This window comes from Phyllostomus hastatus, unplaced genomic scaffold (assembly GCF_019186645.2).
Source record: "Phyllostomus hastatus isolate PE091 unplaced genomic scaffold, TTU_PhHast_1.1 phas_contig_524, whole genome shotgun sequence".
NCBI lineage: Eukaryota > Metazoa > Chordata > Mammalia > Chiroptera > Phyllostomidae > Phyllostomus > Phyllostomus hastatus.
The window spans coordinates 6071513-6088100 of record NW_025333900.1 but is presented as its reverse complement, the minus strand read 5'-3'; the positions used below and the strand labels follow the sequence as shown (position 1 = coordinate 6088100).

Below are 16588 nucleotides of genomic sequence, written 5' to 3'. Positions count from 1 at the left end.
ATAATGCTTCATTTTAAAGTTCAGCAATCAATGTATGCCTTATTGAGAGCAAAAGTGACCTTGCATAAATCTGAAAAATTAAATGTAGAACATATCCCTTGAAATAAAATAATCATTGATGCATTGAATGAATTAAATAGCTTAGATATCATTTTACTGATCCAAGATGATACCTTGGGATACAATAATATCTCTCCTAGAAATAAGCTGGTATCTATTTTTTGTTGGTAAGTAAAGGCAATTAAGTTTAAGACTGTGATGGCTCTAAATGGGATACTAGTTCTCATAAAGCAGAAAGTGTGATAGAATCTGTTATCAAAATTTCCTGCTGCTAATAATTTTTAAAAAATAATGGAGTTAATTAAAGATATCATGTCACAGATTTGGGCAATATTAAGACCAACAAACAATCCATTCCATAATTAATATAATATATACACTTCAAGACAATACAACACTCATTTGATGTTCTCATACACACCTTATTAGGATGCTGCCAGGTCATTGTGGCAAAACATTGAAAAATGACATCATCTTACTAGGTGACTTCTTTTTTTGCTAGCTTTCACTATTGGGCATTATAACAACTGCTACCAGTGATCATTTATCAAAGACTTACTAAATATTTAGCTCTGTGCCAAGTAGTTGATATACTCTATTTAATATTCAAAGAACCATGTGAGATAGGTGTTATTGTCCCAATATTATAAATTAGAAATCAATAAAATCCTCGCCCCAAAAGTGGATTACGAAAACAACTTGTTCCATTCACATTGCTACAACATGGTACAGTCTGGTGCCAAACCAGTTCCCCTGATCCCAGCATCACCGCGCCACTCCACCTGCAGATCGACCAGCCCCTTCTGTAGCCCACTCCTTCCAGTCTGCAGTGACATGAAGAGTCTTCTAGGGACTGTCAGGGAGGGCCCTTATCATTTGCTACATATAAGCTATATACTGAGTTAATGAAATTTACTTAGAAGGTACAAAAACAGCATGTCCAGGAAGTTTTCTGTTCACTGAAATTGTTACAGGTAAATCATGACCATTAATTTTAGTTAAAAAGAGAAATCACTCTACCTTTATGACAAAATTAGAAACAATGCAACAGGAGTTTTTAAAAATTATATTTAATACAAGTGAATAGATTAGAAGATCTGAAATGTTATAAAGCAATGTACATAATGAATAAATAATCTGCACAGGAGAGTCATGTCTACATTACATAACACTGTCTAGGATGGGAATACTTAAAGTAAATCCAGTGATAATGGAGAAAGTCCATAAAAATGCTAACCTGTCTTCCCTTGTATGAAATTGTTCAAGTATAAAAATCCAATACAGTGTAAAATAGTATTCAATTTAGTTTAAGAATAAAAATTACAAGTATTGCAGTTTCAGAAGAAAAATGTAAAGCAGCATTTAAAAACTACATAAGAATAGTGTTATACTAATGAAGTACCAATAAATGAGATCTACACAAGCAAAAATTAGAGAAGCATGAAACTAGCACTATATCCTGTTTTTAAAAACCTAAAAACTAAAATAAACTAAAATGTGTTAATGTAAGAGTACTCTCTTATACAGTGCACATATGAATTTAAATAAATCCAACTCAACATCTTCAGCTTAAAAGGTTAATATTTAATATGCTACATCTAGACCTACTAAATAATTTATGCCATGAGATGAATACATAATTTTACAGTGTCACATCTAAAGTTCCTTTCTTTAGAGTGCAGCATAGTAAAACTTAAAAATAAATATCTTAAATAGCATACTATTAAGGCACAGTATAAACCACATTATCATTACCTCTGAAGAACTGTAATCTCAGTAACTCTGTTGTCTCATGTACTGTATTCACTAATAAATAGTTTTAAATAGGACTCTGAAATAGATACTAAAAAGTGTAAAATTATTCAAAAAGGGAAAAAATAAATGTCCTTAAGACAATTCTTAAGGGTTTAGAGTCTGCAAACTTTGCCTGCCTTTAATCATAAGCCACAAGTCGACACAATAAATAGAAAGAGAAGGCTGTTGTAGTAAAAGCCTGATCCTATTTCAGAATCAGAATTGCTGACACCAGCAGATACAAGTTTCCCAAAATTGAAACAGGATGGGGAGAGGGATTAGAATGTGACAAGCTCATCAAACAAGCACAAGTGATGTGTTCTTTCCAGAACTGTGTGTGTTACTGATTGTCTGTACAGCTGTTGCACCCTTCAATTCCACATCACTTGTTCCACAGTCCAGCTCATCCACAGGGTAAGATGAGAAAATAGCTTTGGTGCCTGTCCACCATTTCACCCACTGCCACGTTCCTAGATTGATTGTTCGATGCCCATTTTTGAGAGAGTAAGAACATCACCTTCTTACTTGAAAAAGTTCTATAGGCCATAGCAACTTAAAAATGACAATCAGTGCTTTCACCATTTTTTTTTTAAATCTGCTTTTAAATGTAATTCAAGCTACATATTGCTCACTCTGTATTCCCTGGTTCAACTAGATTCAAATAACGTTTTCTAACTTGTAAAGGCAGTTTGCTTCCCTGATACTATAAAAAGAGCAAAAATAAAAACCCCATTATAAAAGTGAAGTTCCATAGTTACTCCTGCCATCATTTCCTAGCGGCCTTTCATTTACTCAGGCTCTTTGGGATTAGTTTCCAAAACTGCGCCCACTTCCCTCTCGTTTACCTGGTTCTCACCTAGAACACTATTGGAGTATAAAAATAATAATAATTCTGCTTCACAACAGCATAGCATTTTTTTTTAAAGCTGTTTAAGTCAATGTTAACTCTGATTAGCTACTAAAAATCGGGAAATCGGGAGGGAAAGAGAAAACAATTCAACGTCGATCAGATGGCTGGTCTACTGCATTCGGTCTGTTTGCAGTTGCTGAGGCTGGTACTGGCCAAACGCGGCGGCAGCGGCGGCTGCAGCAGCGGCGGCTGCAGCTGTCCCAGGTGCGGCGGCCAGCGGCTGCTGCACCGCATAGCCGTAGCCGCCCGCGGTGACGTAGCCCGCCGCAGCTGGCGAGGCTGCGTAGGGGTACTGGTCGTAGGCGGCTGCTGCGGCGGCAGCGGCTGCGGCGGCGGAGTACTGCGCGTACGCGGCTCCAGTGTAATCAATGTAAGGTGCGGTGGAGGCCGCCGCTGCGGTCGGCTGCACGTGCGGAATGACCACTCCAGGCTGCACGAAGGCCTGAGGGTAGACATAGTGGGCAGGTATCCTGTTGAGAAACGAAAAACAAAGTCAGGCAGCAGTTGCTTCCTAGCTGTAGCACTGCTTGCTCAGAGATATGACAAACTCAAATTTAGTGGTTATTATGAGCATAGGGTTGCCACAATATCTGCTTTCCAGGGGTACGTGATAGGACTCTGGCAGTAGCCAAAGTGACAGAATGCCCCCAGAGGAATTCAACAACAAAAATGTGATATCCTCTCTGCTAGAATTTTTGTGAATGATCATTTTGAACCAGTAATTATCATTTAGCAAAACTTTGGAGAATAAATCAAGGTTCATGAGGGCTATGAACATACGAGGTATCTAATAAATGCTTAATTGATGAAGCCTTTAGAACTTGTGATGAGTTCATAAAACAAAACTGTTTAGCAGATAGAAAAGATTCTCAGCTGTGAATAGAGGACTCAAAAAGTAATCCATGATCATTCAGTTCCAAGGGGTGATGGCTGGTTTGTCAAAGCTAAAAGTTCAACAAAATCCATACGTTTGTTATCATGGCAACCCTACTTGAAGTTGCTATGCAGACTCAGCACACATTAATCCCTCTGCAACCTCAGTCACCCTTATTAAAAAATAATAATAAAAAAGAAGCAGGCGACAAAATAAAAAAGGAGTTTAAATAAAAGTTCACAAGTGTGGTAAACACAGCAGAATCACACTTCTCAAACGAACTGTAGTGCAGCTCACTCTATCACAAGAGGCTGTTGTGGGAAGCTACAGAAATGCTATCAACACTCATGGCAGTGACTCCCAAAGAGAGGTGCAGCACGCTTTTTGCCTTTCTTTCTTTATTTTTCTCCATAAAATTCATAAGGACACAAGGGTCAATCAAACCTGTTTGACTATCAGGCAACTGAAGGTCAGCCAGCTTGTTTATCTCTATGCAAGACAGACAGAAGGGGTTTTGGGGAAATGATGAGGTTGAGGGAAAAGGTAGGGACAGGGAAATACAACTAAATATTTCTAAAATTAATAAAACTCAAAAGGTTTACATAATAGAATAAGGACACATTTTTTGCGCATCTACTAACTCTTGTTTTATTATCCGAATCAACAGAAATAAATTAGCATATCTGCTTTAAATCTGCCTACAAATAGATATTTTATATGGATCGTCTATTGTTATATATTATCCTGCAAAAGTTCAAGAAAGTGAAACACAAACAAGTACCTTTTAAAATTATACATTCAGAGATCACATACAAGACACACTCCAATGACTGAACTTACACATTAAATTTGTTAAAAATTAAATCACAAGAGGTATTTTTAAAAACCCATGCATCTCAGTTCTCACTCTTGGGATTCATTATTGTCCACTTAAAACACTACCATGAACATCTGGTTTATTTCATCTTTCTTTAAAATAATCTCCAAAAACCCCTTATATTTTTAAAAATATGACACTACTGTATAATGCCATCTGGGTGTTGGCAAAGCCAACTTACAAGAAGTACAAACAACAACCTTCAAGTTTTAAAACACTGAAAACAGAAAAATTCACATCTAGATATCCAAAACCAGATTTTGCTTTGCCTTTTCAGAGTTTTACTGAAAATACTCATTAATGAACATCCATGAAAAAGATGTATTTATCACAGAGGGTAATGAACTTTGACCCCAATGATAAAAATACATCCAATTTTACTAGACTTGCAGATCTTTCCCAGTGCCAGGAGAAACCACGTCATCGAGGGTTTCTCAGGACACTCAGCAATGTTCTTAATTGCTTGTTAGAAACCAGATGCATGGTCACGCACACACTCAAAGCTTCTCTGCAGGTCAGGTGACTGGTTCACTCACAGCGACAGGTGTGGCTTTATGAAGTGCTGTCCCTGGAGGCCACTGTGTCCACAATGTGCGGACATGCCTAAGAGAGCCTACACTCATGCCAGTTTACATGTGGTGATGGACAGCAGGGGCTGCAGCAGGGCTATTTTTGATCCTGTCATGCGACAAGGGTTTCCAGCGGGTAAAATGTCTTTATAAGGCCAAAGTAAAACATCTATCAGCTGCAAAGGCCAGCCAGTATGAAGCTCACTGATATGGAAATATTAACCCCTGTACTCCCAAAGTTTTAAAGACAACACCATGTTTGCTAGGTTCTTATCTTCAAAGAAAGGTGTTAAGTGAAAATAACTTCAGTCTACAACAAGGCTGATTAAAACTGTGTTTGTGTGTGGGCACATGAAGAATGCAGTAAAAGATAGGCAGGGTTGCTAACATGACTCTTGATTCTTCATTTATTTTATTACATAAATAGTTTTCATCAGATAATGTCAACTTATGAGAGTATAAAGTCCCTGGGAATGTTGAAATCCTACATGAAGTTTAGTGAGGGTTAGGAAGACATGTGGAAGACAAATAAGACCCTGGAGTCCTTCAAGGCTTAGAGAAAGGAGAACCCAGAAGACAATGGAGAGCCTACAATATCTCAGTAAAGGGAGGAGGGCAGAACTGGACTAAAACATAAGGTTGCACTTCTGCAGGAATTCCTGTATTAGGAGTTCTTTCAATACTCTAAGAAACCCATTAAGGCAGTTTGAGACTCTCCCTCCTACTAATATCTTCAGTATTTTTCCCTCAAAGTAATCACAGAATGCATACACCTAGCAGTTATAGAAGCACAAGAATATGGCAGACACTCTGGGCAATTTCCAAAGCAAATTTACTATGTTTTCCTATTCTTCCTATCTCTTCAGGTCCCTCTGTCATCTCTCCATGATTTCTGGCATCCTAACTGGTTTCCTCTTCCAATCTATCACAAAACTACCATGCTTCATCTCGTTTGCTTGCCCAAGTAATTTATGGCCCCTGACATCTTTCCAAACTAAGTACAAATTTCCTAAACTTTAGTATGCTAGATCTTTAATGATTCTGGCTCCAAAATACTTGCTCCAATATTACTCCCCATCTTTCCTTGAACCCAGATCAGCTGGGATCCTCAGTATTTCTGGGCTATCCCACACATTCCAATGCACTCATCTTCACTTGTGCTGTCCTTTTGTCGGCGAAGCCAGTCCTCATTCCATGTGCACCAGTTGAAATCCAAATCCCACTCACCCTAGGTCCCGCACTCACTCCGTATGGAGCCTTTAGGAATTTGCTTCAACTTTTTGCCCCCATACATTCACCATATGTGAAATAAACCTATTATTTCTAACCCTGAATTGTTGTGCATTAAATAAAAGTATGCAAAGAGCCTACAATGACAAACATAGGTAAGCACTCAATACAAGAGTTCCTTATCATCTACCATACTTTAAAATCTAGGTCAACGTCTACCTCCATTCTGGATCCCACCAAACTGATATCTCTCCCCCTTATCTGAAGATTCAGGAACAGCCATTCTGGGTGCTTTTCAGTTTTCTTACGGAATCACAAGAGTGGAGTTGTGTCTTATTAGCTACAGCTCGACACAGAGGCAAGAACATGACTTCTGAGGTTGGGCAGAACATGATGATGAACTTAGAATGAGACTCTACCACTTAGTAGCCCTGTGGTAAGTTCATTCACCTCTCTTCATCTCAGTTTCTTCACTCAATGGAAAGGACATTAACAGTGTCTTCATCAAATAATTATTGTGAGAATTAAATTATATAATTTATTTAAATCTCTTATCAGTACTAGACCTGTAGCAGATGTTCAGTTAATGCTAGTTATTGTCCCTCCTGTCCTTTATAGCAGACAGTATACTACCTAGTACAGTGTTAACACAACGAGCCTAAAATTTAGCGCTTAAAGGTATACTGATTAAGTGTTTAAGTGTATTTCAACTTGACCTAAACTAGCCTAGAAACTTTTACTCACAGATCTGCATTCTCTCTTCTCCAAGATTTTAATAAAATGCTTCTTTCAGACATAAAACACTTACGACATATTGTTCGGCACAATCACAAGTTTGTACACATCTACCCACTGTTACATCATAAATTCCTCTAGGCCAAGGTTTTCTCTTTAAAGCAACTTGGGGGCCATTTAAGGACCACGTTTTAAAAAAATAGTTCCATTACCAGAATTTAAAACAAGTCAAATAAAACAAAAAATTCTCAGGCTTTTTTTCCAGGCCTAAAATAAGCACACATAGCATTCAAATAGAATTTAGGATGACCAGGTGTGATTTGTTAGGTACAGACTCTGGGAACCAGAGCAGTGTTGAGAACCCCTTAAAAAAGAAAGAGAAAGCTTGTTTGGTTCATTTGGAATGCTATCTATTTTTAATAAGAATCTCAAGTTCAAACAATTTATGCAAGCAGTAATAATCACCATCCTTTATAAAGACAGCTAATTTAAAAGAGATGAAAAACAAAAGGTTACTATCCAAACATGCTTGATTTAAAAATTCCATATGACACAATTTACTTTGGTTGTTCTTATTTTCCTCGTGCTGCTTTCTTTCTCAAAGACCTATAAGGACTCTGACAACTAGTCCATATTTTTATGTCTAGCTTGCAAGACCCTCCATAAACATTCTTTGCACACTGAGTCTTTTCTCCTTTGTGCCTTTGCTTATGCTCACCTCATCCTACACCCTTGACACATGTCCATTCTTCCTTTTATCTGCCTAGGATACAGCTGTTGGTTCAAGTCTAGTTCAAGTCCCCACAAGCCTCATTCACCTTCTCCAACTCACCTCTTTTTTTGCTGTCGTGAATTCCTTTTGTACTGAAAATTATATCAAGCGATTTAGCAACCAAGTTCCCAATGGCTTTGTTTTAGTTCTGAAACTAAAGTGCAATGTCCTTATTTTGTATCACCCTTAACACAGAGAACAATAAACACGCTAATACCTGTTGATCGATTTGGTTGTATCACTATTTCAAGATTAGTGTGAGATCATGACCAAGTTCACCATCACTTCCGAAGATGTAGGTTTTCCTTCCCAATCCCTCCTTCAACAAAGTCAAGACCAATGAGAGGGGTGGGGCCCACTGAAGTAGTTGGACGGATAAAACCACTAATTGTTGTCGGCATCCAGGATAGTTTGGATGGGGCATTGATAAATAGCTATGGATGTGAAAGCCCTTTTAATGATATTGGACAAAACATTCCATGATTTAAAAAAAAAAAGCAAAAGTTGGCAGAAGGAGTGAAGTACTGATATGTTAAAGGGAAGATTAAAGAAGGTATTCCTGGAATATATAACTTAAGTCTTCCAAGTGAACATAGTATTACTTTTTCTGAGGGGGGGATTCTATTTTTAAGACACATAAGGTAGGTATCGATATAGATAGAATCCAGCTACACTCACATGGAGATGTTTAGGTGTTAAGCTAAAGAAGAAACTATTGGTGAGGATAAAACACTTCTTGAAGAGCTGAAATATTTGAAAAGGAAGTTTCAATCTCTGGCATTAGAGTTACAGCAATGCTGATATATAGAATTCAGCCAAAACAGACTCTCAGTATTCAGAATAAATGTAGGTGTTAGGGGATCGCCCACCCATATCATGTCTGAATGGAAAGAAAATAGGGGGCTCAGATGAGGAAAACTGGTGATCACAGAACCCAGAGACAACACAAACAGGAGCAGGCTGTTCACCTGAGTTAGGTCTAAAAGATGAAAGTTAGTGCTCCTCTACTGAACAACTTGGCTAGTGTTAACAAAATCCGATGAGAGTTGTTGAACCTTTAAATTAGAAAATCTAAAAGTGGATACACATTGCAAAAGAAAGAACCCCATTCCCAGAAAACTCCCCAGTAAAACAGAAACTTAGGACATGCAAGCAATGTATCTGTATTCTTACAGAGGGAAATCACACAATTTAGCACTCACTACAAAAGTATGGTTAAATGGAAGTCACAGGCTACAGCTTAAAAGCAAGGAAAAAAAAAGAGGCCCTTTGCTTCCCATGGCAAAGTCAAAAGTCAACACTCCTCAACACCACCACCAAAACCAAAACACAAAGAGCCCCTTCCCCCGAGGAAAAGAAAACACTTTCACTACAGCTCTTTTCAATTAAGTAAAAAGCACACAGTTTAGCTATCAACACCACTTCATTACTGTAATAAATAAAATAAAGCACACGGAGGTCTATTGACTATTGTGAAAAATAAAACAACACCAACATCCATGCATCGTTAATCACCATCTGAGCTTGTGTGTCTGAGTCTACTGGTTACAGTTTAATTCCAAACAGAACTATTCCACCTCTTATCATCGTATCCTTCTGATCAGTTAGCTTAACTGTATACGAGCCCTGTCAGGTTAGAAAGAGATAAATAAAATTGAGTCAAGTTGAACAGTAGTAATGGTGTTGGGACACAATTGTCTTGTACACAAGTCATACCTGGTATTTTTGTTTTGTTTTGTTAATCATAATCTCAAAATCTGTCTGGCTTGAAGGCTGCATACTTGATCAGATACCTTGACTCATCTAAAAATATTTATATTATCAGCATTAAAAATACACAAACATATATGAGTATGTATAACCAGGAACATTCTGTGACATGATGGTCTTGTCTGTACATAAGAAGCAGGTTAACAAATGAAGGCCATATTGAAAGTTAGGAGGGTGTGGTTAACTGACTTACCCAAAAGGTCTTTGTATAAGGGCTGGATGAAGTTGTTGAACACCAAAGGCAAAACCTAACAACAAAGCATACCACATTCTCTATTTGTGCATGATTAGACAATTGTAACTCCAAAATGTAAAGAGTAATCACAACTTTTGCTTAGAAAAGAGAAGCATCCTCTTGATACTTTAGAGAAAATATATTTATTGTAAAAGTCAGCTTGATTAATGTTAACTTGTTGATCTAAATAAAAGCTTTAATAGGCTAAAGGTGGAAACTAAAAATTATCTGCAAAGTTTAGTTGACAGATATGGAATTAGACCTTAGAAAATTGGTCCAGGGAAAAATTCTCATGGACTAAAACCAAGAACAAAAGGACTTGATAATGAAGTTCCATGTCACAAGTATTCCTACAATTCTGAATCATGATCTATAAAAAGTCTTTGTAATTTGGAATATTCTGGAACACTTTGAACAATGCTTTGGAAGATTATGGATTTTACAGATTACAGTATAAAAATTCACAAAATCAAACTCTCCTTTTCTGAATAGTATATACACACATTTAAAAAAATGTTCATGGATATTTGCACATACACCCACTTTCTTGACAACCTAGTTTTCCAGTAAATTCATTTGGATGAAGGTATCAACTCTTTCCAAAGTTTCAGATGGAAAGACTCCAGAATGAAGAATACATTATTTAATCAAAGTTGCTTACCAAAGAAAAGATTACATTTGTTCAATAGTTAACTCTCAACTATTTGTGCCAATGCAAAGGGCAGTGTTGTAAATAATGCAAAAGGTCATGTTTTCACACAGACAAAACTGTGCTCCCTCTTGGTGATTAATAACTGTGTGACTTTGGAGTAAACCACTTCTCATCTCTAAAGATCAGTTTCTTCATCTGTAACATGAGAGTCTGGAGTATGTGAAATCACTCTATTTTCTTTCACTACTAATATTCCGTGAGTTTACGTTAAACATGTATCATCTAGGTGCCTCCGCCTGTACCCTACGCTTTTCTGGGGTCAGTGTTCAAGTCTGCAGGCTTGCTTTGAGCCCAGGGCAGCTGGTGGTGAAAGGACAGACAACACTATGTTGGGAAGTGTAACCAGCTGAAGTTGACAAATGTGGCCCATATAATAATCCACATCCGAGTTTCTACAAGTGGCTGAAAACTGGAAAATAGAGAGTGGACTCTGACTATGTCATAAAGAAAACAGGTGAGTCAAGCCCAAGTCTGGGTGTGTACAAACTCTCCAGACCTACAAGATCTATTTTTCTATGCAGGAACATTTCAAGTCCTCAAAGGAGTGTTTACAACTCTCATTTATTTATCTTTAATGACTAGGTAGAATAACCAGCCATGGTTTAACTTTACTAAACACATCTACAGGTTCTCGTAGAACCTGTGTATTTTAAATCAGGGATTCATTCTATGCAGTAGTGGGTGTCTCTAGTGGGGTAGGGCAGTAACCAAGGGACCCCTGTTTCTCACCTGGTTGCATTATCCTTGGTTTTGCTCCCAAGTATGCCAGATTCACGTTGGCTTTCCTGCCGTCAATGATGGGGTTGGGATCCTTGCAGGCTCTTTCCGCAGCAGCCCGGTCAGCCATGGTGACCTTAGCAACATACACACACAGACATACATACAAAGCTCTAAATCAACCCTTGAAGAAAACCAGAATGGCACTGGAAAAATTATTCATGATAAAACTAAGGGGGGGGGGGCTCTTAAATTTTTTCTTTCTTTTTTAATTTTTCTTCCTGGAGCTTAACTCCTTGATCCCCCGTCCAACAAAAAAAGGGGAAAAAAGAAAACAAGAAAACAGAAAAGAAGAAGGAAAACCACATCCTCCCACCCTCCGGGCACACACACACTCCAAATTCTTAAGGGTGCTAGTAGGGCCTGGGAAAAATTTGGAAGCCTGAATTCTGTCTTAGAACTCCTGTAGGTCCTCCTCATCCGTCTCCCTCTCGCCCTGGGCCTGGGCCCGGGCCCCTAGGTCTCTACCCGGCCTAAGAGGCGCTGTTTGGTTAAAAAAAAAAAAAAAAAAAAAAAGTCCAGCTTTACATCCGCCGGTGCTCCCAACCACCCGCAAACGCTCCCCAACGACAATAGCTATTGTCCTACTCTGGGGCTCCCTGCTCTTGAGCAGCTGAATTCACACGCTTAAATCTCCAGGAAGCTTAATATGTTCTCTTTCAGGTCTGCAAAGGGCCGTAGGATCATCTTTTTTAAAAACCCATTTGCAGTTAAAAGGAAAGGGGAGGAGCAACCTGGCTTGAGAGAAGAGCCCCACACCTCCCGGGCTGTCCCCTCCAGGCCCCAGCCGACAGCCAGAAGACACACGCAATTTTACAAAGCAACAGCGCGCTTAACTACCGGTCTCCAACCCGGAGTGCAATACTGTGAGGTTGCGCCCCCTCCCTCTAAACCCTCCGCATGCCCCAATCTAGTAATCCTTACAGCTCTCCCTTTCCACTCCTGCTCCGCCAGTCCCCTGACACCGCAACGCGCTCGGTCTCCTCGGAACCCCCTGTGGCAGAGCGGGCCCTCCCTCCCCAGCTCCGCCGCGCACCAGCTTTCCTTTCAGCCCGGAGCTTAGGGGGAGCGTTGCTCACGCTCCAAGGGTTCCTCGCCCGGTCTCGCCGAGCCCCAAACAACGATCTCCCGGACTAACCTACTCAGTGGCTCCGTACCCCGCGGTCATCGGTTTCGCAGCCAGGCTCTTAGTCGACCCCCACACCCCATTCTGCCACCGCCACCCCTTCTCAGCCGCGCAACTTACAAATCCGTAGCCCCGGGACTTGCCCGTCTGCCGGTCGGTGATGACGACCGCTTCTTCGATCTCGCCGAAAACCTCGAAGTATTTGCGCAGGCTGGCGTCGGTGGTGTGGTAGGGCAGCCCCCCGACGAAGATCTTGGTGTACGTCGTGTCCTTCTGAGTGGTGTGCATCTTCGCGCCCGCCCCGCGGCTCGGGCTCCGGCTCCGGCTCCGGCTGCGCCTCCTCCTCCGGCTCCGCGTCTCCCGCACCCTTTCGCGGCCGCCGTGGGCCGAGAGCGAGTCCGGGGGTGAGGGCGGCGGCGCGGCGGGGGCGGGCGGCCCGGGGCGGCCGAGGGCACCGGGCGCGCGGCTGCCGAAGTCTCCAGCAGCCCCGGAGACAGGACTTGTCTCTCTCCTCCCGCCCCCCCTGCCGGTCACGGTACAAATTCTCCGGATCGTCTGGGTTAGGATCCGGTTCAATAGAATGTGCAAGCGGTTTCCACTCACCCGGCAGAGAGGCCAAAAAATGAAAAGAAGGGTGGTCCTCAAGCGAAGAACAGGGTGCGTTTAGAGGTAGATTTCTCTTTCTTAGAAACTAGGTGTCTCGGGTGGGGCGCTGGTAGGGTCGGTGGGGTGCACGGACGGGCGCGGAGGTGGGTGGGCGGGCGCGGCGGTAGGGTTGGGGGTGGGGGACTCCGCTCGGCTCCGGTTCCCGTTCTGTCCCTTCCACCGCGGAAGCTGGAAGACAAGTGGCAAAGACGGCTCTCCCCTTCTCTGCTCCCTTCCCCGGCGGGCCGGGGGTCGGCGCCCGGCTGGGAGGGGGCGGGCCGGACGCCTGCGATTGGCCACGGCCGCACCTGGGGCGCCTGGCGCCGCCGCCCCCCAGCTGTTGAGAACAGCTGCTTCTCTCCCGGCGCAGCGACGCGCTGGGCAGCCTGGCTAGGGCTCTGGAGTCAAGGCTAGGGTAGGGCTGGGGACGGCTGGCGGCGGCCTTGCTCTGTGTCGCCTGCTCCAACCCATCAAAGTCCCAGGACCCCCGCGCGGCCCCAGCCGGGACGGAGGGTACGGGGTCTGCTCCAGAGGAGGGAGCTGCGTAGCTTTTCAAAATGAAAATGCGAGCTCTTTGCGCTTGGCCGTAGTGACAGAGCCGGCGACCTGGACTTCTGAGCTGGGAGCCCCGAGGCCTGGGGAGGTTCGCGGAGAGGCCAATGCGCACCCTGGCGCGGAAGGCCGCGAAGCTCGGGCAAGGATACCCGAGTTGGGTTACCTGTGGTCCGGAGAGTGAGAAGGAGGGCCCCCAACCTTCACTGACCCCAAAGAGCCAGTGCTGGGGACGACTGGCTAGGCAGACCCAGAAGGGAAAAAAAGGTCTAAGCTTGGGTGTGCTGGGGAGAACCATTAGCTTTAATTGCTCAAGTCCCAGCCAAGCTAAGTAACTGTAGACACCTAAATTTATCAGGCACTGCCTTCTGTTTCAGAGGATCATAAATTAGTACTTTAGCCCCCACAGAAACCAAATTTGTGTTTCCTCCCTAACTTATTCCTCCCTAACTATTGGGGAAGATTGGTACACATTTCTCATTATAAATCATCTTTTTTTCTTCCTAAGCAAAGAATGTATTTCCTTCTACTTGAACTGCGAGAATGTTTAGTGACTTGAGCTCAACTGTTTTATCAGGATGTAACTGTAAAAAGGTGCAGTCTTTTGAAATAGACTTGTTGCATAACCACTGGTTTATACCAGCAGACCTTTAATTTGTTGAAAATACACTCATGGGGTTTAGTGCACCCCATGTATATTTATTTTTTTATATCAGGTTTTTGCAACTTCTTTTTATTAAGAATACATTCAATTAGGCTGAAATCATTGTCATTTGAGGTTTGGATGAAGATATTTAATGAGAGCTGAATGTTTCACCCACCACTGATGGCACACAATTTGCTTATAAGTCATTTCCACCAGGAGTGTCCACTGAAGTCCATACATTAATTGCCCCTGGGCCATACCATTTATCCCCTTAACGTTGTTTAGTATGTTAAGCTATTAGAGAGGCACATACTACTTCTGTTTCTCTTCCCAGGGAACCTTTGCAGACAGCCCAAAAGGATGAGATGTATTGCACTTGCAAAAACTAATGGGAATGCAACTAATCTTGTATAAAATGTTAAATTCTGCTTTTCATCATGCTGACTTTGGCATAAAGTTGGCCTTTTGAGGTCACCATTTCTTTACATTTGAACTCCCAGTAGGATATATAGACAAATAAGAAATCTAAAGATTTTTAGAAAAATGTTTTTAAAACCCAATTGAAGAAAAATAAAGCATTTTGCAGGCATATGAGAACCAGCAAGTGAAGTTGTAAACACCCTCTCTTTGTTGTTCAAGTACTGGTATGAAAGAGACTGTGTGTACTACTATGATGAAGGATAATTTTTAAAAATTAGAAAACCAAAGCAGGCCATGAAACAGAGGAGACATGTTTTTAAATATTCAACAGCCATCTTACAATGTCACTTAAGAATTGCTGTATTTGGATGAGGCTCAGGCAAAAACCCTTTTGTGAGGGAAAGTTGCTTACACAGAAGCCTTAAAGAGAAGAGTAGCTTTGGCAGTTTCACCTCTCTTCTTACCTTGATGGGGAGCCCACCAGGAGGGGGAGGGGACTGTGATAACATCAAGGAGGGAGAGTGTCTGGGAGTGCAGCCAGCTCTTTGGATATTCACTAGGTACAGATCTACAAGGGTGGTGAGGGTGGTGAGATCTACAAGGAAATTTTGATCCCAGGTTGGAATACCTGTGTTGTAAAAGTCCGCTTCTGGAAATTAAATGTTTCGCTGCCATAGTCCCAGAGAAAATAATGGAGCCACTCTGACTGGTGTGCTTTTAGTAAAAGTCAATAGTTAATAAATAGCTTTGTTTGAAACTTCGTTCATTTGGTAGGAAATGCCTGAATATTCCTGATTTTGAATTCCAGATATAATTAAAGCATCACTGATGATCTGATGTTTTGTGGTTCTCTCAAACAAAGGTTAAGAGGAATGGAAATTCCTTATTTCCCAAACCATTTTAAGTAGAAGGCATAATTCATGCCCAGTTCAGCTTGACGAACTGTCCAGCGCCCCCAACAGGCAGGCACTGTGTTAGGACAAGACATTATTGACACTGGGTTTTGTTTTATATCAGCACAAAGGTGGGTACAGTTACAATAGCCAGACACATTCTTGGTGGATTTATGAACCTGAGCCATCAGGCCATGTAGCCTTAGAGCCATAAAAATCTTTTTGAATTCAAAGTTTCAAGGCTATTAAGTACCAAATATTTCTGTACAATTACCCATTGCAAATTCAGGTTGGAAAAACAATAGTGGGGTAATCCTTTTGCTTTCTCAGCTGCTTTTGGCAGACAAGAGCACTTGTGTATTTACAGACCTTGTGCAATATGATGTGTGCTTCTTTGCAAAGAAAGAACCATAACATGCTTTAAAAATTATAAATAGGTTTTAAGTTTGTCATGTCCAAATTAGTACATATGGATGGCCCTGAATCCTCGTTTCCTATTCCATGGCAAGATCAATATTATTTTATTACTCACAATAAATTACTGTCTACTTTGTTCAAGACCTTAATCTGACTATTAAAGGCCAGAACCAAACTTACAGTCTCACATTCGTTTATCTATTTTCTCCCTTTCTTGTAAATTAATCATGAAAATTAACTTCAGGTCCAAGGTTTATGAGGAATTTTGAGAAAAGAGAGTAATATTTCATGAAGGCAGAGAAGCACTACTCCTGCTCCTAATGTGCCTGCTCCAGGGCCAGCATTATTTGGACCTCAGGTCTCTTGTCGGCAGGGTTGATCTCAGGGGTTACTGGATCTCCTGCAGGTCAGTTAGATCCTCTGCAGTGTTCTACACCCATGAACACTGAAGAAGTATTTACTGAAGAGATATGATGTTTTAAAGATATCTACCTACAAGCTTAATGGGAATAAAACATACTTTCTTGATTAGAACTGACCACTTGAAGAGTATGTAGGCCAGGCCCTCTTTTTT

At 41.3% G+C, this 16588-nt stretch overlaps 1 protein-coding gene across 1 annotated transcript; it reads right to left on the bottom strand.

Moving 5' to 3' along the window:
• Positions 1–1113: 1113 nt before the first annotated feature.
• On the bottom strand, positions 1114–12739 carry RBM24 (RNA binding motif protein 24). Its single transcript, XM_045847048.1, has 4 exons — positions 12562–12739; positions 11268–11391; positions 9785–9839; positions 1114–3234 (listed from the first exon to the last, which is right to left on the bottom strand). The coding sequence occupies exons 1-4, from the start codon at positions 12727–12729 to the stop codon at positions 2874–2876; spliced, it is 708 nt and encodes a 235-aa protein (XP_045703004.1). The 5' UTR covers positions 12730–12739; the 3' UTR covers positions 1114–2873.
• Between the last annotated feature and the right edge of the window lie 3849 nt (positions 12740–16588).